The 25,049-nt window shown below is 39.9% G+C and overlaps 2 protein-coding genes across 6 annotated transcripts in view; both read right to left on the bottom strand.

The window, feature by feature from the left end:
- Positions 1-1,606, bottom strand: part of THEMIS (thymocyte selection associated) — an 89,205-nt gene extending 87,599 nt beyond the window's left edge. Inside the window, exon 1 of one of the 2 annotated variants that reach the window (XM_066994307.1) lies at positions 981-1,606. In XM_066994307.1, coding sequence (XP_066850408.1) covers positions 981-1,071 — 91 coding nt within the window. In that variant the 5' untranslated portion in view covers positions 1,072-1,606. The remainder of the gene's footprint in view (positions 1-980) is intronic. The other variant, XM_048065585.2, reaches the window with a different exon arrangement.
- Positions 1,607-17,842: 16,236 nt separating this feature from the next.
- PTPRK (protein tyrosine phosphatase receptor type K) overlaps positions 17,843-25,049 on the bottom strand; it is a 421,511-nt gene continuing 414,304 nt past the window's right edge. For all 4 annotated transcript variants that reach the window (XM_066994303.1, XM_066994304.1, XM_066994305.1 and 1 more), the window contains 3 exons: positions 23,028-23,191; positions 21,541-21,676; positions 17,843-19,116 (listed from right to left, as the gene is read on the bottom strand). In XM_066994303.1, the coding sequence (XP_066850404.1) occupies positions 19,063-19,116; positions 21,541-21,676; positions 23,028-23,191 (354 nt within the window). In that variant the 3' untranslated portion in view covers positions 17,843-19,062. The remainder of the gene's footprint in view (positions 19,117-21,540; positions 21,677-23,027; positions 23,192-25,049) is intronic.

Below are 25,049 nucleotides of genomic sequence, written 5' to 3'. Positions count from 1 at the left end.
ATGTAAATGTAAATATTGTGGATCCTGAAGCTTGAGATCATATCATAAAGCACCCTCTGTTTTATGTAGTGTGAGCTTAAGTTTACCCTCTTTCTCCCCTGGCTGCCAGGAATTTGTAAAATCTGCACGGTCCTGCTAAGACATTTATTTACATCAGGGCCTCACTTAATCCCTCTGCAAACCACTGATCTGCAGTGACAAGCAGGTAACCTACTTTTCCTAGACTGATACACAGGCTTGACATGGTGTTTTCACTGTCATTAAATGCAGTCTTATGCCCTGACCAAGTGTGGAACTTCTCCCTCCAGTGCAAGCCTCGTTACCATCCTTCCATTCTATTTTGTGTAAAAGCACAGCCCAGCAATAATAAAAACAGCATTAAAAGTAAATAAAAAAAAAAAAAAAACAAACAAAAACTAGTGCAGAAAAACAGAGCAAAATATGGCCCCCGTGGTACTCCTATCTGGCTTATACCCATCCCTTCGTATTGGCATGCAACTGAAGCACCCTCAAATGCAGCTCAGAACTTCAGGAAAATGTTTTTCCTTATTGTCCCTCACGGTCACTTTCTGGACTGTTTCTTTACTTTGAAGACAGAGATTATCTCTCCATGCCAATGCCAGGACTGGCATTAATTGATTAACCTCCGCAAGGTGATTCGCCATTTCTGGACTGACGGCTCTGAGCCAGCGCAAGGCAAATTCATGACTCATTCCAGTACTGTTTCCAGGATATGATGAGCACTAATGACTTCACCTTCCTCGAAGCCTGTTAGAAGACCAGATGCACATCATTCCAAAGACTCTTCCCAACAGCATCCTTACACTGCTTTATTCAATGGGGGTGGAAAATTGGAGGGAAACTGCCAGGAGACAAGTCTGTCAGCATCCTCCCTCCACCTCCATCCCCCACCCCTCCCAGGGAGGACCTGGTTTCCAAGAAGGACTTGCAAGACCTTGCCAAAAGCACGCGCTGCTCACCTTGGAAATAGATGCCCGACTGGATTTGTAGGACCCTGGGAAGGCTTCTGGGGTCCAAAGAATGAATGAACTTCTCGAGGGTAGATGCCATGGTCCACCGCAAGGCAGCATGTGTGTCTGGCACCTAACAGCTGGGGAGAAGCTTTGGAGCGTTCAAGGCTTGCAGCCCGGCTTGTGCTGCACCCCGAGAGCTGCGGGGCTCTGAGGCGGGGAGGAGCAGCACAGGGAGGTACTTCTGCTTCCTCGCCTCGCTGGCCGCTTCCTCCCACGGCTGCAGACGAGCGGGGTGAGGAGGGGGGGATGCCGAGCATGGGTACCTGGCCCCACCAAGAGGTGCAGGCACCGCTATGGGGACCAAACTTTGGAGTCGTCAGGGGCATCTGCCATAAAACTCCATCTCAGTGGTTACTGATTTGGTGCCTGGAAATACTGACCCCCACAGAAAGAGGACATCCAGCATCTTCCCTGCATAAAGTGATGAAAAGACATCATATTTGGGTGGGTTTGTTTGTTTTGTTGGAGCATGGCAAAAAAACTTGGTGTTTGTTCTCTTCAAAACCACAAAGAACCTTTGAAGAGAAGAAATGAAACCATTTTGTTCTGATGCTTTTTGCTCCATTAAGTATTGTAGCTGGATTTGAGATGCAAAAAGGGTGTACAAATAACTTTGACATGTAAATGGACGTTAAAGCACAATGCTGCTATGCAAAATGGCCAAGGTGTTTTAATGTCATCAGTGAATTGTGGGGATTTGAATTTGAGATGCTGCAACTGGGAATGAATTTTTAGAGGCTCCTGCCCAGTACCTTGTGCAAGTCTGACTGCACTGAGGGCAACACCCCAGCATTGGTCTCAGACCTGTTCGGAGCTTTATTGAGAGCTGTTACTGCAGCAGCACTCCTCAGAACATCCAGACTATGCAGCAAATAAGGGGTAGAATCAGATCACCAGGAAAGCTGAAATGCCTGATTTCATGCTCCCTCACACCACTCTTGCACTGCGCTGAGGTGTCAGAGAAAGCAGGAAGCATGATGTTATGACAAAATGGAAAGCCAATAGCTTATTTAAAAAAAAAATCTCTGTAGCTGCATTTCATCTATATGTAATAATTCACAGGAGACAATATAAGCTTCCTCATATTAAAAAAAAAAAAACACACAAAATGCTTAAAGTGGGTGCTCAGGTTTTTGAGGTGCATGGCTGTGGCATTTGAAGAGTTTGTTAACTTGGTCTTAACAATTGTTGCTGCAGAGCATGTGAAAGAGGGTTTAGAAGCAGGGAGGCTGCAGGTGCAGAGCTCACTGTCACCAGTTGTTAACACTGCAGGTGCTGCAGGCAAGATGAGTAACAGAGCTTTGGGTCTAGGAGGTACAGCTGTTAGTAAAAACCAAGCTAGAAAGCTAGAGAATATGCACAGCTAACCACTCATCCACTTGTAACATACAGGAGTCCTCCCCCTCCCTCCCAACAATACACATGAAATTAATCAAACAGCACTGATCTGGGGAAATTACACACATTCTCAGTGGCAATCAAAAGGCTGACGATGAAAAGCTGATTTTTGCAGGGTCCAGAGCACCGAAATATGTGAGTAGTTTCAGTTATTTAGGTGGGACTACTTTATAAGATTAAAAATTGTGTGTAATTCTAATGACTCAAAGCCAATTTTCTTAAGGTATCTGCTCTCAAGATTCTCAGGGATTGTGTCAGTCCCAGAATCTGGGCTTTACCTGTCCACATTGTTTTGGTCTATACATAAAAAGACCCTAGGGCCATTTTTACTGTTCCTGAATACACTTGTATTTGGCTCTTCATTTTGCTAAGACTGCCAAGAACACCACCACAAAAAAAAAAAAAAAAAAAAAAAAAAACATTTAACATGGACTGCAAACACATAAAAATTAATAACTGGCTTTGAAACCAGTTGGTGCTAACAAAGCAAGTGTAAAAACAGGAATGGATTTCGTGCAAGACAAACCAGCACAAGAAGAGTTGTAGTCTGCCAAACCCAGCAGCCCAACAGCTGCAAGGCCACTGCAGGTCCATGTCCCCAGGGCCAACCAGCTGTATGTGTCCCCAGCAGCTCCGTAGACACACACACAAACACACACACACACACACAGAGCACATCTATACATGAATACACCACCGGCCACAGAGGTAAAGACAGAAACCACAGCACTCACACAAGCCCTAACGGCCTCGTCCTGGTCCCCTCTCCGTCTGATCTGGCTGATGGTGCATCAGTGGGAAATACTGACATACACTTGCAGTGCAGGAGCTGGGCTGGTCACTGGCCTTAGACCCTTGGTCTCCCAGCTGCTGGCAGTAGGGCAGGCGAGCAGCCCTGGAGGCTGCAGCCCTGGAGGCCACAACCCCATGCCAGCAGCTGGCCCAGGTCCCCTTATGAATGAGACCTAACCCCGAAGCATAGCCCCCTCGGTTGGTGAGGTGCCCTCAAGAGCTTTTTCCCTTATCTCCTCCTGTGACGCCCTGAGGGGGTCTGGGCAGGACCTCTTTTCTCTGATGGGTTATTTGGGTTCCCGGCTGCTCGGTGCCTCTCTGTTTCCTTCTGTGGGCAGCTGGACTGATGGCTTTCTTTCTCTGGGCCCTCAGAGGACTAATGGCTCTCCTGTAATGTGAGTGGAAATACCCTGAGCAGGGCACCTCTGGGGTTCCCCCACCTGCCTTAACTCATCTCTGCTCTTTTGTGTGCACAGAAACCAGCTCTTTGTCCTGCAACATAAAAAAAATAACGGGAGGTGCCATGTATATACGTTGTTCTGAAACTGCAATCCAAATCAGGAGTACTACCTACCACTCATGTGTCATCAGAGGAATCTTGATTTCTGACGGCAATTTCTGACAGCACCTAGAGTGGTAAAGGATCTGTTCTCCCTAATGCTCTGTGGGAGCTTTTTCCAGTCTGCTGTGCAATGCACAGTGCAGAGAAAAATCATTTGCCATCTCCAAAACATTCTTCATCCCAGAATGGAAGATTACCACATCATCATGGGCTGCTCTTAAAAAGGAATCATTTTGGGCAGGTTATCATGTAGAAGATTAAATACTCAGGCATATCTTAACTTGGAAAATTTTATTCTGCTTCATCCAAGTCTCAATACTGAAGATAAAAACAAGCTGGAGAAAAATACAGGTAAAATGTACTGAGTGGAGACAAAATCTGGGCCCATTTTTCCCATAGAAAGAACGGAGTCATAAACTTCTCCTTACCACATCTCCATCTCTGAGTTATTGCATTCTACAGAAAGAGCTTATAGGGACCTCCATGTTACCTGTATACTCTGGGAATCTGTAGGTAGCATTTGGTTTGGCCACTCCATCCTTGCAATTCCCCAGTGGGATATTCTTCCAGCATGCTGATGAACACTCATTTGTTTTACTTCTTGGTTTCCAGGAAGTCAATGCAATGTTTGAAGTTTCTGAATAAAATCATTTCCGAATCCGTGAAGGTGGTTTTTTCTGTTTGGTTGTTTTTTTTGTTTGTTTGTTTGTTTGTTTTAAGCTCAGACCAATCTCCTGATAAATGCAGCCATTAGTTGAGCTGGTTGAAGGGAATCTCTAAAATGATCCAGTAACTATGAAACCAGGCATTATGTCCACAGGAAGATATGCCCCACTTACTGAGTTTATAAACACAAGGGAAATGTATTTGCAATTTGAGTTGGCAGGGCTATAATTCCAAAGAGGAGGATGCTTTAGGGAAACTGGGAACAGCCAAGACCTGGAGGGCAGATGTGCGTGAGAGCTGTATTGACTGGTTATGCTATCTTTTGAATCAAACTCAAGGTACTGCAGAAAGTTCAGTATGCTTACGTATTTATTCCAGTGCAAGGTAGAAACTCCACCTGTCTTTAAAAATAAAGTCAGACTAAACTGTAGGGAATTCTCCCTGACACAAGTGCATTGGGCTGTGAAATAATCTCCCAAGGGAACAAATGCACACTTGGGACATCTAGGCCTCAACTAAATACAGGACTAAAAGACACCATTAGGAACTGTTCTGATAAACACAGGGAAACAAGCCATCTATTCCTATAGGTGAGGATCAAGCTGCAGTGTTATCCTTCGTTTACAGGAATCTGCTGGCTCGATAGCTAAGTGGGGTGAACAGTAATACACTGAAACTGCTCCAGAGGCAAACCCAGCATGAAAAGAAGCCACAGAGACTTCAGGAGCTGGCTTCTTCCTCCCCCCTGTCAGCAGCAGTTCTGGTAGGACCATTCAGGTTCCCTGCAGCCACCCCTAAGAAGCAGCTGACTCTCAGCAGACAGCCAGGTCTTTTCGATGGCCCTTGTGACATACACTGGTGGTCTCAGTAGCTTCTTCATCACCTTACCTCATCTTACACAAAAAATCCAGCCCCTACAGTAGTGTCCCTGGATTTGTCCCGGACAGAAAGGAACTAAATTCGCTGAAAATCTAACTGCCAATGGAGCATTACAATGTGGTCATTGTGTACATTTTTTTTTTTACTTCTTCTGTATGCATAGATTGATGGGCCAGTAAAACCAAAATGATTGTAAATGAAACATTGAAGTCTTTCTTCCAAAGAAACACAGCTCTGATAGGCTAACATTTATGTAACATACTCCCACATCTGCAACAATTTCTTCTAATTTCACTTTAAAATGTAAAGCACTCATTGCATGGCATATTTCAATGACCAAAGATACATATACATACATCTTTTAACACTCCCACTTCCACGTACAGTCTCTGCACAAAGTCTCCATAGGATGAGTCAGTTTGGGTTGAAGACTTTTTAATTCTTCAGACAAAGGCATAGCAAGATCCTGCTGAAATTTGAAATAAAGATCTGTGTTAAAAAGCAAGGATGATTAACTACAGAAACGTATAGTATTTCACTATCAGTTGAAGCACATAGATAAAAATAAAATCTGCCCTTCTACAGATATTATCTTGCTCCGCTCCAAGCTGTTGGACTTGGTACAAAAATGACTGGGTGAAAAATCCTAACGCCTTCACAAAGCAGGCAGTCACCCCAATGAATTGAAATGGCTCCTGGCTTTAAAATCCTGGAACATTTTAATGCACTGTGATTGTATTGTGAACTTTCCTTTATGTTTTCAGGAACTACACTTTGGGTTCTTTGACATTTCTTTGCAGCTCGGCAGAGAGATCTTAGACGTGTTCTTCATATGAAATTTAAATGGCTTAGCAGGTGTGAACAAAAGCCTGTTAGTAAAAGCTCCTGAGCCCAGAGGGTTGTTTGCCAATGTTTGACTCCAGTGAACAGCCTATTGAAGAAGCGGGATCCCCCAGTGCTTTTAAAAGTACTGAAGCACATGTACACACATTACATTTTGAAAAACAGTAAGTTCTTGGCTGACTGTTTTTATGGACTGAACAATAATAACCTGTGGGTATTTTCTGCATTTTATTGAGCGATTCTGTACCTACTGGAGCCAGAAAGGTCTCTCCATTGATTTTAATACGGGTTAGCACAAATTCTTAATAAGGAAGAGTTATGGCTTTCAGTTGGTTGTGGCTTCCCATAGAAACACCTTGCTGATAATACTATTTTAAGTTACAGTTTTGCAAAGAATATTGACATCCATTTTTTCAAAGTTTCTTCAACAAAGAGTAATTGTTTTGTACACATCCATGAACTATAGGAAATATATCTCTCTCTCCATCTGTAGGTAAGTGTTTTTAGCACCATGGTCTTACTATGTTAAACGTTCTAGCACTACGCATGAATTTGACACTCAAAACCCTGAAAGGTTCAAGTGCTACATAGGCAGGCAGCACTACAAATGTACTGTACAACCACACAAAGAAGGATGTGATCCGAGATTTGTAACCTCTGCACTTCTGTGGACTCAAAATCTAAAGCCAAACATTCTCCCATTGACAGGCAGGTATTAATTAATGCTACCTTCCTTTATACAAATGTTAAGAGGGTTAATTTGTAAGTGTTCATAAATTACACTGAAGATAAAGTAGACTGCAGATGTTTAGTACAATAGGAGTTCCAATACAAAGAGGAACCTGTCAAAATGGATAATGTTTACACAAAATGGGCCATACAGGTGACTTCCAATTAGTGTTACCACTTTTTAGTTAACAATGCAGCATGTAAGCTCCGTATTCCCATGGGAATATTCATATGTCTATACAGGGCATCACAATGTAAAAAATTATTAAAGAAACTGATCATCAGTATCCCAATAATCCTAAAGCAAATATTTAGCATTTTTGGCCTCTATCTTCCATTTTCTTTCCCTCTTATAACTAAAAAACAAAGAAAAGAATGAATAAAAGCACAAAAGACAAAGCCTAGGTAAAAAAAAAAATATTAAAGCCACATATCTTTGCAGATTTCACTAAATATCTGTTTTCTGTGGATTGCTGGTTCAGGGAGGGGGAGGGCAGAAGAGAAAGGAAGGGAGGGATCTAAAAAAGAAAGACATTATTTTTAGGGAAAAGTACAGGTCCATTAAAGATTTACTTTGGGAGGAAAAATTACTTGAGATATCTTCGAATTACCAAAAGTGTTTTGAAACATGTTTGGCTTATCTTCAATGTATTTTTGACAGCTGTAGACATATTGGAGAAATTTTTTGCATTAATTTTAAATATCACTCTCTCCCTTTGTGATTCCTTCAGTGGGGTATGCTGTAATTTATTTTTAAAGAGGCAACATAGGTTTCTAGATGCCATTAAAGGAATCCAAAATAATTTTTTGCACCCTGCCACTGTTCAAAGAAAAGGACACTGCATTCATTTAAATATATTTGTGAAAGATTGATTCCCCCAATGGAATTTACACATCTACTTTCACTAATTATTCCTGAAGTTTCACCTATCAACTGACAATTTTCTACAGACGGGAAGCAAAACAGTTTGACTCTTCCTGACAGCAAAGAGCTTAGCAGAACTAGAATGAAAACTGGCATCTCACACTCCTTACCTCTCTAATGTCTACATTACAGGAAGAAAGAGCGCTAACAACCCCTTTTTATGTGAGCGTTGGAACCCAGAGTTTAGTCTACACAGTCAGGAAAAGAAAACAGAAAAACATGTATTTTAATAATGGTTACCTAGAATTTTTTTGTCATCCTTAATATTTATCTTAAATGACATTCTTGTTGTCTGACTTTCAAATTAATGATAAAGTGGTGGCACTGAATATGTTCGCCTGTTTTTATTGGAACTGAAATATCAGCTGCCATTCTAAAACGTTACAAAAACAAGCATTTCTCTATCTCCCCCTATTCCCCCCCCCCCCCCCCCCCCCCCTTTTTTTTTTCTTTACCATTAATAGGAACTTTCTTAGAGAAGGTACACAGAAAGACACAGTCTGTCAAGCACACGATGTTATTGGCCTGATTTTGGAAGCAGCTTTGGAAAGTTGGAGAACAATCTTAATTGCAATTACTTCCGCTCTGTTTATGATGTTGAGTCTAAAAGCAAATTGTTTCTGCAGCAAAACTGGGTGTTCATCAAAGAATCAAGGCTGCATATAAAATGCAGTTAACACTTGCCAACATATCAGTTAAATTGATTCTGATTTCCTACTGTTTTCAAGGCATTGATATTACCCTGCTGCAAGGCATTTTGGCTATCAATATTTTACAATAGGAAAGCTTAGTTGCATCTGCTGCTTAACTAGTCTGCACCAATGGCCTTGTTCCAGGTGAACCTTGCTCTTTCTTAAGAAGCTGTCCAAAGGTTTCATTAATTGGTGGACGTATTTCACTTTGTTGTGTCATGTTTTTGTTGTTGTTTTTGCTGTTTGTCTTTTGAAATATATAGGAGAATGGAACATAGATGAAGGCATTTGAAAAAGCCCAAGGAAGCTGTGGGTGAACTAAGATCTGTAATAAAGAAAGTCTAAAGGGTGATTTTATTGGAAGAGTCAGCCAGACTCCCAGGCTGGCACCTGCCAGAGTTTCAGCCCATGGGAGAAGAGAGGACCCAGGGAGTTTTCCGTCTGCCCTCACTGCTCCTCAACCCTGGGGACAGCAGGGCTGGAGACCAGGACATGCCTTTATTTTCTTAAAGACACAGACACAACTAGTGTCCTATTGTGTTGTTTGCATCATTTTGTTGTTGTTTTTTACTTACCAGTTACAAAGAATTCTGGTTTCAGGTATGGGTTATAGTGCAATTAAATAGATAATGTTTTTTAAAGGAATAGAGAATAAGGTACACCATCTGGACATTAAAATAATAATAAAAAAAATGGGTCCAACGTAAGCTACATTTGTTCATTTGCTTCACATTAAGCAGAGCACTCCCCTTTTCCTCTTACAGATCTATTTTTCCCATCCCAAGAACAGAGTGTTTTCTTCTCCACTGTGCCTGGTACTATTAACATAAACAGAGCCATCACCAAAAGCACCTTAATGTCCTCAGGGATGGCATACACCCCATCCTCTACCTCACACAAGAGGGAAACACACTATTTTTAATGGCTGCTGGCCGGTTTTTCCAGTGCTACCTAATCCTTCATCGTCTTTGTGTCACACACTACAATAAAGAGGGAGATCACTAACAGCGCACAGAACACTTTTCCACTGTGAAAAGCTAAGCTTTTAGAGCTGGAAAAAAAATGCATTTCCTTTTTGAATTGGTCACTGAGCCTGTCTTTCTAGTCATGGAGGAGGAAAGAGTACAGGGACTCTTCTCCAAATTAACCTGTAAAAAGACTGCCTTTTTTTTTTTTTTTTTCTTCAAGAATGCATAGGTAGTATTTATTCTAACTTTTCTAGAAGAATTTCTCCAACTTCTCTCATGTTTTAGCACTTTCCTATTAACATACTCAGTCCGGAAGCTTCACCATGTTTTCTTACCTGTCTTGTCTGCCTTTCCAACACTAAACGAATCTCATTACTTCTCATCTAGAGTGGTAGCTCACCGAGTAGCATACACTGCATCCATTTCCAGGCAGCCTTGCAATATGGAACATATGCTACAATCCAGCCAAGGCCCTTTTACTTCATACTTCTCCACAAATTTCACTTAAATTATCTAAGATTTCAAACAGTCTGTAAGGAAATGTCCTGGGGCTCTCACTTTGGACTTTAAGTCTTTCTGCCAGCCTTTCATCTCGTTTTCAGTTTGTTGCATATACATTTCTTTGACATCCAAGAGCATTTGTGACCCTTGGGCATCTCCTTCAATGTGTTCCGAGCACATGTTCTCCTGGGTGAAACATACAGCACAGCAGTTGGACCCATCTCCTTACTTCTCCTCACCATAATGCTAGAGACGCCAAGCCAGGGGGTGCTGAGAGCCTGTAGGGCAATACAGCATCCTGGACCTTCTGGTGCTGACCACATTGCGAGCTCTAACAAACAGCCGGCATAAGCAGATAGATAGATTCATTTTGAAAAATGAAAGACTACAGCTCCCTTCACATCTCTCTGAGGAATGTATTTATAAATGTTCTTATAGCATTATGTCAACAAATTAATTCAAACAGACTTCCTGTGGCTAGAGGATGAAATCTGAAATCTGGAAAGCTATCATCTACACCAAAGTCCATCTTACGAACAACATATTTTACTCATTTCTTTTTCTGCATTCTGTTCTCTGCTCACCTACAAAATCTACCAACACAGTACGGCCATAGACAAGCTGGTCAAGGAAAATCTAATATATAATATAAGAAAAAGTACTTAAAAAGGCAGAAAAGAAGGCATCCAATCCAAACACTCAAACTCTTTGTGGAAGAGAGAATAAAATAAAATCAATGCAAGCAGAGCTACAGCAAAAGCCAGGCCAAAGGTTGAACAAATACACCTGAGAAAATTTGCAGATTCTTTTTTTTAACACAGATTTGAGGATTCTGTACAGCTTCCTGAAACTAGCAGGTAATCAGATCCCCTTGTTCATCCAAGCCTGCCCTACCATAGGCACTCATCAGTATGTCACACCCTGGGGTCATCCTCTCTCCTTGCTCGGACAGTAGTGAAAAGAGCAATCAACTTAAGAGACACTTGCAAGGGAGGGTGCCTCACCTCATTTTGGACAGTTGTGGTCTTCCCAGACCACTGCATTTCTGAATTCTGTCCAAGGACTCTGTTTTTTAACTCAGCACTATGGCAAAAAGATAAGAGCACACCTCTCCTCTCCCATGTTAACACCAGCTAAAGTAACGTTACTGGAAGCTGAGTGTGTGGAAATTGACTTTTACCACAATCCCTTTACTGGTTAATGTTTATTTCAAATTCACATAACTTCAGCACATCATTGCACATTTCAGCCACTGCCACGAGAGAAAATTTGACTGTACAATGCAGACCAGTGTGCGTGGGGCCAAATATTCATATTTCCCGTCCCTTAACCTAGGATCTTTAATCAATTTAACCAACCCCTCCCATACATTTCTGGGTTAATTGTTTTCTTCAAATCAAACACACCTAAGCACATCACTAACCAAACCTTTTCCTGTGCAGCTTCACATTGCTTTTAAGGCCCACAGACCATTAAAGATTTGGAAAAGAGTAGGCTTTTCCACTGCCTCTCTACTCAAACAGCACTCAAAGGAACAAAAGAGCAGTTGCAGTTGTCCCACTTTGCAATTAAGTTCTTGTTATCGTCCTTAACACACTCACCAGACTCTAAATGACAAACAGCAAGAAGCGTGCTTTCAGAGGTGCCAAATGATCTTGCCTAATATAAGAGCATGGAGGTGTTTTACGTCCAGCTATTTACTGTTAATTTGAAACTACTTGAAATCTTTTCTGCTGAAAAATTGAAATGCATTGTGGAGGGAATGCTATGTCCCATCCCTGGCTGCTTAGCTTTGGCTTGTGTTAAGAGGTAAATATAAAGAAAGAGCAGAAGAGGAAAAAACATCAGAGAAAACAAAAACCGGAGAAACAAAACTAAGCAAACTAAAGTATATTTTCAAATAGGCAGTATCCAGTTACTGGATCCTAGTCATGTACTAAAACCCCTGAAGGAAGAGCAAAACCAACTAGGTATGGGAAGTTATACGTAGAGTCTAGTTTGAACAACACAAAGTCTTGAAAAGAGATGAGTATCTGTCCTCCTCCTCCTTAAATGTTTGTGTGGCTTTGACAATTACAAAATAGACACCTCCTTGGAAAACTCACAGTAAAGAGCAAGTGCAGCACATCATGATACTGAGATGAGTCTTCGCATGACCAAGTAGGTGTTACTTAAAGACCTAATAGTGAAGATACAGAAAACACAGGATTGTATGTCTATATTATCAAGTAATTGTCAGGTTTTATTCTCTTCCCAGGGCCATCTGCTTCTTCAGTTTTTACTTTGGTGTGCTGGACTGTAAACACAGATAAACAACTTGCAGGGGCATGTGGCCCTCCTGCACTCAAATTTTGCTATTTTCCCCAGACACTAAGTGGTGTAGGACTCTGAAGCTATTTCATTTATGAAACTGGCTTCTGTTTCCAAGACACTCAGAATTCCTCTCATCTTTGAAACCTTCCTTTACAGTGAGTGGCTCCCCTGAGGCCATAGTCAAGCAGCTGTCTCTCAGCAAGCTCTCCCCAAATGCTTCCCCTCTCACCCACAGTTTCTAATTCTGTTTTTCTCAGTATAAATTTTCTTTTTCAAAGAAAGGAAAAACAAAACCAAGCTATAATTACATTAAGAAATGAGAATCGGAAACATGCCTGAGAAGTCACATTTGGGTCTTGATTAAGAGGGGAGAAGGGGATGAGAAATCATGTGCTTGAGCTATAACTTACTGTCAAATTTACTTTACTTCTCATCTGTTGCTTGCCCTCAAAACTAAGATAAGAAATATCTGAATAATAATGCTCAGCTTCACAAAAATGTTCTCTTCTTTTTCTTGATCTATGATGACAACAATGGTATCACAAAAATTGCACCTTTTGGGCTTTAAGGCACTCATCTGTCTGAGTCCAGACACCAAACGGAGGTTATTGGTAACAAAATGAGGTGTGTAAAATAATCTCCAAGCCTTTTGCCTTTACTAAGCCTGGTTTGGGGGAAATTTTTTTCTTTAATGACATGTACTCCTTCCTATTTCTCCTTTCTTGAATGAGATGCTCACATGAACTGCCCATTTCTTTTCTTGCTATTGTCCCTTACTCAATGTCTTTCATCCTCAGTGGCCTGAGCCATTTGTTCAACCTTGCTTGATTATAGGCACAACATAGACTCAACATCTGAAACTTTTTCACTGACTGGGGAGTTCTTTTTTTTCTTTCTTTCTTTTTTTTTTTTTTTTCTTTCTTTCTTCCATCTATTTCATAAGTAGTCTTCTGGGGAAGCCCCCGTTTGGTCTAGATTTTTATACTCTCCATCCTGCCTATACTTACATCTGAAACAAGTACTTCATATGCTGTTGCTCAAATAACCGGAGAACAAGATTCCTATCCTCGTGTAGATCCCAGACAGTTCACTGTTTTTTCTCTATCTCTTGCACAAAGATTAAAAAACTCTTACGAAAAACGATTATTCCTGGGGCCTCTGCCCATTGCAGTTCCTCCCTGAATGCACTAAGGAATCTATCATATCTGTACATACTCCCTTTATTCCATACACCAACAGCTTACTTGTATTCAAGGACAGAGACTGCTATAGCCTCTGACTCTGACTACTTAAAGGTCTAACATCCTATAAAGGGTCTACATTAAGCAAGGCTATTATTTGAAGTAAACAAGTACCTGAAAGGAAGGCATGCTGAAATAGAAACAAAACCTGCACTTCTTCCCTCTTTTCATTTTTTTTTTTTAAAGAAAATTTTAAAAGCCTTTGCCACAGACAAAACCACACAGCTATTTTCTCACAGCTGTAATTACAGCTCACTGTCACACTACCTGAACCAGCTCATCTTGCTGGAGGAGAAATATTAGATGAACCTATACTATCCCTGGTGCTTTTATGCTCCATTTTTATCCTCATCCCTGAAGTTGTCTGACCTGTGGGAAGTACTGCTCAAACACTGCCGTATTTCTTAATGCAAGGTAAGCTGGAAACCTTGATCATTTCCAAAGATGAAACTAAGCAGCAACCTATTTAACAGTTTAAACTGCATCAAGTGAAGCTTCAATGATACAATTTTGTGCAACAGAAAAGATTGCAGCACTGCCACAGCTTCCTAAGTCTATGATTTCTACCTAACTCAAAATGAATGCATACACCCCTTCAGCAGGTGGTTTCAAGCGTTTTCAGTAAATAGAGGCAATTTTGTGTTTCTATTCTGTATCATCAGCAAGTTTCATAACAACTTCATCCTGAAACTGGGGAAAAAGGCTAGAGCACCAGATTCTGTCCTACAGATAGTTCAGAGTGTTGGTCCGGATGGGCTATCTATTTATTGTGCCTGATCATGGGTACAGCCAATGGATCAGAAATGCTAATGAAACATGACTAGTAAGGCTTACGTCCTTGACTGTAAATGAACTGGGATTTCACCTATTGGGACTGAAGTCCACAAGCACAATTTCTAGCACAACAAACATCTTTCAAAACTTTTCTGAAACTTCTCATAGTTTGTCTTTATGTCCGCTACAGAAAACAACTCGATCTGGTTAACTCGGGAGAGAAATTCTAAAAATACTATAATCTCCAGTTTCATGTTTGCTGTTGGAGCGCAAAAAGGCAGTAACTTTCCTCAAAATTTCGGGACTCAGCTGAATACTGTGTCATTTCAGTTACTGTTAGACAAGCAATCAGATACAGAAAAGAAAGACCAGAGTTTTCCACCGTGAAATGGAAAGAGCTCACATTGCTTTGCACCTGGCAGAAAAATATGCACATCTTATCACAATCTGGAGGTACCGTGTTTTGCCAGATGACATTTCGTGCTGATTACCAAAAAAGCTCCAGAATACTCTAAAGCTTCGTAAAAAAAAAAAAAAAGAAAAAAAAAAGTTTGGTTCCAGGTTCAGAAGAGGTGTTTCATTGCTGTTCCTTTAATGTAGGTTTATTATTATTTTTTTTTTCTGTTTACTTTGTGGGTTTGTGAATCTCTGAACATATGGGGTTTTCAAATTTATCTTGATATAATTCGTGAAGTCAGAACTATTTTCTGATCCAGATGGAAGCTAGAAAGGGTTACAAAAGTCTATTGAAATCAAGCTTTTGCATCTCAACAAGGCACAAAACCACCTGTTCTTTGCTGGCCAAGCCACAGTTAATAACCATTATTACTAGGTAAGCATCCTTTTGCGCTTGTCATCATACATATCAATCTCTGCATAAATTAGGAATCTAAACCCCAGAGCAGGGAAATAACTAATTTCTGAGAAAAGCTGGGCAAACTAACGCGTATGCCTGTCAACCACCACCATTTTACATTATTCTTTTACTTCAGTTTGAAGAAAAAACATCCAGCAAGCTTAATATAATTCAGAAACACTCCTATATTGTAAGAACCACAAATTTTGTTCTAATTGAGCCTTTAGTTAAATAATAATAGTAATAAAGAAAAGGTTTTGCTGCGTTTAGCTGAGGGGAAACTTACAGGACTAAACCTCTGCATATTCTGAAAGTCAACCTCAGTATATAGAAGCTGGCGCAAACAATTATTCAAGTCGAAAAGGTAAAGACAGAAGTGAATATTCACAGATATCCTTGACTATCCTGGCTCTGCTGAGGTTACAAGACCTTTGTCTGTTTAACAAAGGAAGAGCACCAGCAATAAACCACCACAAAAGCTCCTTTGTGAGATTAGGATCACTTAACTCAATTCAGACCTCTACGTGACACAGGAAAGTACAGCAGAAAATGAGTTACTTTTCAGTACAGAGCAGGGCACTATAAAAGCAGCTTTTACATTTATTTCAAGATCTCAGGGTTTCTTCTGACACAGCAGCAGAATGAAGCTTTAAAGAGGCCCTTTATATAGTCATTTGTCAGTCCAGGTGGCCTGGCCATGCAATGAGTCTGCAACATTTTTTCTCAGGCTGCCCCTTTCTTGTCCTTTAACATTTCAATTCACTTTGGAGGCTCAATGACATAGCACTTGCTTACCATTGCTTTCGTCGTTGGCTTTATTAGACCTTAGATTTTGGAAATTGTTAACCCGTTTGAAATAGCAGACTCCTGCAGTAGCTTTTACTTTATTTTTCTATGAAATATTATGTTTCTTAATGTAGTATCTTGGGCAAGGCAAAGACTTACCATAAACAAAATAATTCTATGACCCAAGTGACCTCTTGAATGAAATAAATTGCAGTAACTGCTTGTATACACTGAGCATACTAGCTTCAAACTTATGCCTGTGACAGTTATCCAGAAAGGCACAATCCCTTTCAACACTGTATTTTCTTGATGACAGCATTTACCCAGAAAGTAGGAAATATAAATGCTAGGATCTCATCAACCAGCTGGAGACCGATCTTTCAGTACCTTGATAAACGCTCAGCAACTGGGTCCCTTCACAACTGCTTCTGCTGGAGCAGTTCACTACGAACAGGAAAGGCAGATTCAGAAGGCTAAAAAAGTAAAAAAAATCTCTCTCATGCTGATGTTCAGTAGCTTTTGTTTTAGCTGACATCAATCTCCACAACAGGAATATCACTGTTTTAGACACATCCATGTATTTAAGGTGCTTGAGGCCTGATATGCTCCTTCAGTGTTGGATGCTACAATCTGCTTATTTAGGGAAAATCCAAATAATTTGAACACATCCTGAAGCTATGTCTTTGGTTACTGTTCTAAAGAAAATGAACCAAAGCCATAGAAGTGGCAACCAGAACTTCTTCCACTAGCAACTATGGAGACTAGGACACTCATGTCATTATTTCTCAGTTTTACAGCAAAGAATACCTGCTTGCACAGAATAATCATGTTTTTGGCAACTTGTACACTCTTTTTTTCTTCTCATTGTGACGTTAGATCTCATTTAACCTTATTTCAAATTTGAATCACCTCTAATTCCTCCACAGATGAAGTCTTTTGTACCTCTTCTTTCTACTCTGACTTGATGCCCATTTGCTCACTGCTTACTGCTTATATTCATCTTGTCTTCATTTCATGCAGCTGAGGAAAGCAGAGTCTAAGTGCCTCACAGGATGTAGCCACTTGGCCATATCTGTGCTAAAACTTTGGCAAGAGTGGAGCCAACAGCAAGATTTTGATCAGTCTTGAAACCTGTGGGTTGCTCTATGGCAAAAGCTGCTGACACACTGTCATACTGCTGCTGGTGGCTTTCACAGAATCATGGAATGTCTTGGGTTCGAAGGGACCTTAAAGACCATCCGGTTCCAACCCCCTGCCGTGGGCAGGGACACCTCCTGCTTCAAGACCAGGTTGCCCAAAGCCCCATCCAGCCTGGCCTTGAACACCTCCAGGCTATTGTGCAAGAAAAGAAAATGTCTTCTTCTAAGATCTGGAAGAGGTGGTTATGTAAGCAATACAGATGGGGGCACTGAAAAAAAAAAAAAGTGAGAAGCAGAAAATTTCTTTAAACATTTCTCTACAACTTATAATTTTAGAAGGTTAATTCCACGTGCCTGAAGAAAGAAAGAAACTTAATGCACTTGTTTTCATACATGTGATATGGAGTGTTTTTAAATATTCCCTGAAATTCTGAAGTGAAAAATAATACAATTTTCTTTTAAGATCTTCCTTATACAAATGTATCAGTCTATGGGCAAAAATTACTCCTCAACAAGGACAGTGAGAAGTTGTCAGAATAGGAAATGATATAAAATAATCTTTAAATAAAAGTTTAATTCACTCTTACTTTACAGAATATTTATAAGCACCTTATCATTTTACTGTCAGTTCTAAAAAAGACCAAAAAGAGACTGGAATGATTTTAGTTGGCAAAATATAGGGAACCTTGCGAACAAATAGATACAAGCTAAGCAAAAGCACAGTAATATTTTGTACACCACAACTATAATCAGAATCTGGCATTGGTTTATTCAAATTTTGCTTTCTTGGAAGCAAAGCTTACATGTTCGTAAACATCAAAATAAACATTGCTTAATTTTACAATTTGCTAAACAAATACTTTTCACCCCAAAGGGCAAGTGTAGAGCCATCTATTTGCCTGGCAGTTCTCCTGTTGATCTGTGCTTCAATATCTTTCAAACAATCAAATCCCTTAAAATTCTAATGGTGCTTAAAAACTTCTTCCAATGCTGTGCAAGTCATAGGCAAGGCCATTTTGATTTGTACCCTTCCTTATATTGTTTTTGATCAGTATTTAACTAATGCAAATGTGAAAAACTATACATTTTCAGCAAAATGTTCTGATTTTGGTCCTCCAGTAAAAGACCTTCTGTAACTGTTTACATGGATTTGAATCACAAGCATGTACACAACAAAACCACTATACCAATGTTTCTTGGTCTATGCATAAAAAGTATGTCTTCTACTTACACTAAAACATACAAAAAAATAAACTACAAAAATTGTTTACACTTGATTTCAGCAAAAAAAAAAAAAACTTTCTTCAAGAAAAATGATTCTTCTTTTTTCAGCCATCAAAAAAGGAATGCGAGTAAACAATAAATACATGTGCTTTCTCCATATAGACATATTTACACTTGAGTCTTTGGCTTATGTTTAAGTTTCTTTATAAAGATCTTTATGTGATCCAGCCATCATTGCACATTAAAACAAAATAAGCCAGTTTTTTTTTTAAACTATATATAATATATATATGCAACACTTGAAACGTATAAAGAATGAATCTTACTATCAATCTGCACTGTTATTGTACTTTAACAATGTATCAAATGAAAAAAAAAAAGGAAAATTAATACCATATAGGAAATATCGATACATGCAACAGATGGTCGCTCTACTGTAATTGAGAGACGGCTGCATATACAAACACTGGAAAGTCCTAATTTGCGCAAATCTCTTCTGACTCTGGTTTTCATTAAATAGTATTTATGTGGCACTAAATGTTGATACTGTATACAAGCATAGAAACAGATTGAGATCTTTTATTAAGATACACAACTTCATAAGAAAAATACTTTGCATTTAAAATTTAACCCCCCCCCTCCCCCTTCCCCTAAAATCTTTCTTCACAGGATCAAGAACTGTTGTCAAAACAGCTTATTGAGATTCATATATTTGGTGAACTTTGTCACATCCATTCCAACTAAGAGGATTCCAGGTACTCCAGTGCAATGTCATAGCAGAAGCGATATTGCTCCTTTAAAGGGAAGAGACAAAATATCAGAAAAAAAGTTAAAATCAAGATTCTAAAGCCTTAAACAGCAGCAATATCTACAAACAAGAATACATTTTGCCAACTACTGTGCAACTTTAACTTCAAGCTTGATATGCTTGGCTTTTTTTTTTTTTCCCCTCTATTACACAAGCATATTACCAGCTCTGATTTAAAAACTCACCCTAACCAACAAAGTGGAAAAAAACCCTGACCATGAAATGCAATGATTTGCTTCTCTGATTTTTTCAGCTTCTGAACTGGTTATCGGACATGAAAAGTTCTCATATCAGCCAGAGCATTCTTGCAGTGAAGCAGCTCAACTCTGATACACCATTTATATTTAAGTTAGCTGATATTTAGCAGGTAACTAGTGCCTGCTGCCTGAATGGCTGGGGAATATTGAACTATGACACCAAGCTCCCCTGGGCGCTCGCTCAGCCCACTTTTTCAGTAGTAATGATGTAAGGTACAGGAGATGAGAATGCACATTTAAAAGAGAAGTTAAAGCTCAGAAGTTCATCGTGCTTAGTGTTTCCCTTTAACAATCCCTCTGTTCAGAGCCAGAGTACTTGTGGAGAGAGAGGGGGAAGGAGAGAGGAGAAGGCAGCAAGAAGAAAAACCAAGGAAATAAATTCAATCCGTATTGTCCTCACAACAAAACAAACCTGCTTTTGTGATTTATTTTTGTTTGCAAAGTAAGCCAGTGTGATCCATTAGCAGGAAGTGGTGGGGATATCTTAAAGGTTTTATTGTGCTGCTCTTTTTTGTTATCTGATCATGCTGCTGAATGTAGGGCACATGACAATGTTGTATATTGGTTTTCCTGGTTTGTTTTCTAACTAACGACTCAACAGCTGCTGCTGTTCAAGAGTTCTGAATAAAAACCCACACAGCACAGAAACACGTAACTACGGAAATTCAGTACCTGCAGATGAAAGCTACAGTGGAATTCAGGACTATTTTAAAACTAAATATAAGTTTTCAGATCATTTATCAGAAACATACACAATCTACCTTGGCCTCTCTTTACAGTGACACAAGTAATTTTCCATGTGATCAAACCTGTTTTCCTCACAGCAGTGAACTGAAATCCAGGCATCAATTCAATGTGTTGTGTCTGAGAAGTCTATAGCACGGCAGATTGTAAAGTATTTGCAGCTAAACCAGCAATACCTAGACCAATGCTATTGCTGCTGCAATATGTTCTAGCTGTTAATATGTTAACCGTTTTTTAATTTATGCAGTAGCAATGGATGGAAGTGATACACAATAATTAAGCAAATTGTGCCACGGAAGCTACTTGATACTAAACAAACACTGACACCTGGAAAAAGGGCAGTGTGGGAAAATGCAGCTACAGCCATTTTGCTCAATATGCAAGTTCACGAGGTCAGAAGCAATTTTCAGGATGCATAAACTGCAAAACATTTTTAATTTCAATTGGCATCCCTGAATTTCATGCTGTAGGCAGCCATCTGGCTGAAAAGTGACACTGGCTGCTGGCAGTGTGAGAGTCAAATGGCAGAAGCACCAAAACACTGTCTAACCTGCTTTCACATTCATCTACAAGGAAGAAAAAAAAATCCACTTGGGAGAATGAAGGAATTTTTTAAGCACTTTCCATGATGTTCAGTTTTGGTGACTCAAGTGATGACATGGACAGACATGCTGTATGCGTACACATTCATCAGAATAGTGAAGGTTGTTTTGAGTTCTGGCAATGTACATAGAAATATTTTTTCATCTTGTGGTTTTGCTAATTCAGGCTTCTATTGTTTATGTACTAATTTCCAAACACAAGATCCAATAGTCTTTGATTTTAAAGTTGAGGTATCATTTTGACTACTATAAATCTGAGTAACAAACATTACCATTATTCAGTATAGCTTCCAAAACAGCAGTTGTTATTAAGAAGTAAAACATGACAGTCTCCATTACAGCTGATTCGTACCAAGAAGAAATATTTTGCTCTGTGAAATTTCAGGGTCGTTTGTGTGAGCACAACATGCCACAACTTCTCTTCAAATAGACCAGGTTATTTTGAGAGATTAAGTTCACACTGTTAAATGAAAACGTTTTTTGTGAAAATAAGAGTACCACTAAAAGATGAGTAGCATAAATGCTTAGCCTGGCCTCTCATGGTGCTGACTAGTGTGTACATAACAACAAATTTCCAACACAAGATGTAACGTTTCCCAACCTTATGCTCATGCTAAGAATCAGACCAGCCTCCGCTCAATATATACTACAATGGGAGACCAAAATCCAGGTCCCTTTCTTCTTTTAGCTGAAGTCCCACAAAGGTTGCTCTGTTTTATGGACACAGGACTGAGAGCACAGCCCACACAATAAGACAGCCTCCAGCTCCCCGGCCATTTGCAGTAACCCTGATGGACTTGTGCTTACCGGAGTTTCTACCATGTTGGGTTTACTGTTCCTCAAAGTCTTCACAGCATGGAAGACATCAACCACATTCTGCCTTTTTACCATCTCAACCACAATGCCGATGGCACAGAACATCCCACTCCGGCCACCACCGTTTCTGTATGCAAGGAGAAGAGATGATTAAATGTCACTAGGGCATAACAGAGCATCCAATACAAACTTCTGTTCTTTCGCTCGGTAAGCATGAGCAACTCCCACAAGGAGACTAGGTTTTAGCAATCACTTTTGCAGCTCCAGTGGGTTTGGTCTCAGACACTTGGTGTTTCTGATCTTGCTCTCAATAACTTGAATTCTGCCCTTGCAGCCCACCATGCCACCCAGCTTATAGCCCAGTTTAAAGAGACATTAGAAATTAAAAAACAAGCTCAATGACAAGTACAATGTTTTCCATTTACTTCTGGAAGGAGACTCATTTAAATTATCTTAGAGTATGAGGGTTATCTAGCCAGAGTAATGCCAAGGCATCATTGATTTGGTATCTTGTTGACCTTTGGGGGCACTTCTAAACTATTTTAATCTTCACTTCAAAGAAATTCAGGTATGTGCTTTTCCTTGTTAAGTTTAAATTAGCCACAAAGTTCCATGTATACTGAGGAGGGGCAGGCAGAAAGGGGCTACAAGGTAATTCTGAACATATACACAGAAGCCTTTTTTTAAAAAAAGGAGAAATGTATAATGCAATTTTTAAGATTTAAACTCTATATTTAAATATCTAGGAAATATAAATATAGATACAAATATAAGTACAAATGTAAATATAAAGGAAAGAGATTGATCATCCTCAGCTGACGGAGAAAAAGACACTGCCCTTTTAAAACCACCAAACCGTTTCCTTTTTTTAGATGAAATTTTACTGGTAATACATTTAATGAACTGAGCACTCTTTTTAGAATATTAGACTACTCAGATAAGTAGCCAGTGGTCATTTATCAACAGTATTTTTAGGATCATGTTACAGAACTTTTATCACATTTCTTATATCCATACCTTTCAGTCTAAACACCTCAAAATATAGTAGGCAATAAAAAAAAAAAAGGCAATACAAGATATGCAAGAGGTACACAAAAAATAATTTGGCATTTGGCACTCAGCATAAAATACTTCCTTACCGCAAAAACTCAAACTGTACAGAAGTTAATCTGTAAATATTTTCCACTTGAAAAACTTGCTATTATGTACAGAGGAGACAATACACAGTATCACTGTAGTATCATATCTAAAATACTCATAATCACTGTACGTTGACCCGATACAAACCTGAAAGTTGACCAACGGCTGGCCTAGAGTACCAGTGATATATTTTATTTTTCTTTTATTTTTAAGCAAAAAGGACACAAGAATAAGCACACAAGAATATGGCCTTTAGAGTATCGGTTGAATTTAAAACATGAACCAATTTAAAAGCACTTATCTGAAGAGTAGCAACTGACTTTCTCAAAATTACTCACAGGCAATGAATGATGGTCCGGCCTTCCCCTTCTTCGCATTCCTCTTGCCATTTTTCAACCTGGAGGATTAACTTTAAGAAGGATCTCTTGGAAGCTGGTACATCTCTGTGAGAAGCCCATCCCAAATACTGGAACTGTTGCACCATCAGATAGCCCTCTTGCGGCTGAGGGAAATCAAAGAGGTTTAGTTCAATAGGGCACGCTTACATTTTGGTTTAGAAAACCAAAATATAAAACTAATATGATACCTAAGTGTTTATACTGTGGACAGATTACAACATGTATACATTGCATGATAGGTCTTCAGTTAATTCATACTCCTTGGGCTCAACAAAGATTTAAAAAAAAAGGGGAGAAAAGGTTAAAAAAGTAACTATATTGAAGATAACTTCAAGTTTATCAATCAGTATTGCAACCTATCCTGACTAAATGTCCAAATTCCCTAGATTCTGCCTGTCAAGAAGTTTCACTCTTAGCACCAATAATGAACAAAAAACATTTGTTAAATTTTGAGACCTACAGAAACGAAGAGGCATACCTTTGGCTCAGTTTTAAACTTTCCCATGCATGAACGGACCCCATTAGAAATAAACAAGTAATATTGGTGTGCAAATATGACCTTTTTCCTTGAATTACGTCTTCCCTTTTTGCCACACTATTATAATCATTGCTGTTAGTCTCTGAGCCTTCCATGTGTTAGATGCTACACGGGAAGAGTTTTGAATAGAATTAAGATGACAAGAAAGGCCTCAATTATTGGAAAAATAAATAGTCTGCTCAGTTTCTTGGAGCCAAGGCAGGTGAAAAGGAATATGAATGTGGATTTTGGAAAAGGAAGAATAGTGCAAAGAGAATAGGAAGAACAGAGCACCCCAGAAAGCTGTGCCGCCATTCAGAGGGACCGTGACAGGCTGAAGGGTTGGGCTGAGAGGTACCTCATGAAGTTCAACAAGGGCAGGTGCAGGGACCTGCACCTAGGGAGGAATAACCCCAAGCACCAGTACAGGCTGGGGGCTGACCTGCTGGAGCACAGCTCTGCAGAGAAGGACCTGGGGGTCCTGGTGGACAGAAGGCTGACCACGAGTCAGCAATGTGCCACTGTGGCCAAGAAGGCCAGCAGTATCCTGGGGTGCATGAGGACAGCCTGAGAGAACTGGGCCTGTTTAGCCTGGAAAAGAGAAGACTGAGGGGAGACCTCATAAATGTATAAATATCTGAGGGGAGGGTGCTGAGAGGATGAAGTTGGTCTCTCTTCAGATGTGCTCAGTGAGAGGATGAGAGGCATTGGCACAAACTGAAGCACAGCAGGTTCCGGCTGAATATGAGGGGGCACTTCTTTGCTGTGAGGATGACAGAGCACTGACACGGGTTGCCCATAGAGGCTGTGGAGTCTCCTTCTCTGGAGATATTGAAAACCCGCCTGGATGCCATCCTGTGCAATGTGCCTAGGTGATCCTGCTCAGCAGGGGGTTGGACTAGATGATCTTCAGAGGGCCCTTCCAACCCTGGCCATTCTGTGATATTTAGAAATAAGATGTAAAGGCAAAATGCACAGGAAATGAAGAGAAGTAGAGGAGTAGAAAATCAAACCACAGTAAAAAAGAAATGGAAAAAGTGAAAATAAGAAATGCCCCCCCCCCCCCCAAAAGGAAATCTCAGCATACAACAAAAAATTGCTGTAGTGTAATATTTACCAGTGTGCCCCACACCTCTGCTTCCTGTAGTTTCCAAACAGTGTACGAAGAGCTGAAAATGTTTTTCTTAACTCTGAATATAAGCAAAATAAAGGGTTTGGATAAAATACTAACCACATGCAAACTGATCTCTGTACTTGGAAAAAACCAGTGTGACCAAAATGATGATGATAAATAATTCTTTATATATACAGTAATCTGTGCCTTGCTCACAGCTATTCTTCTACAGCCAACATGTCTTCACTAAGGGCAGATCATGCCTGACAAATCTGGTGGACTTCTATGATGGTGTTACAGCATTGGTGGATAGGGGAAGAGCAACTGACAT

The sequence above is a fragment of the Anser cygnoides genome, chromosome 3 (assembly GCF_040182565.1).
Source record: "Anser cygnoides isolate HZ-2024a breed goose chromosome 3, Taihu_goose_T2T_genome, whole genome shotgun sequence".
Lineage (NCBI taxonomy): Eukaryota > Metazoa > Chordata > Aves > Anseriformes > Anatidae > Anser > Anser cygnoides.
Note: the sequence above shows the minus strand (reverse complement) of the source record. Positions and strands in the feature narration are given on the sequence as shown.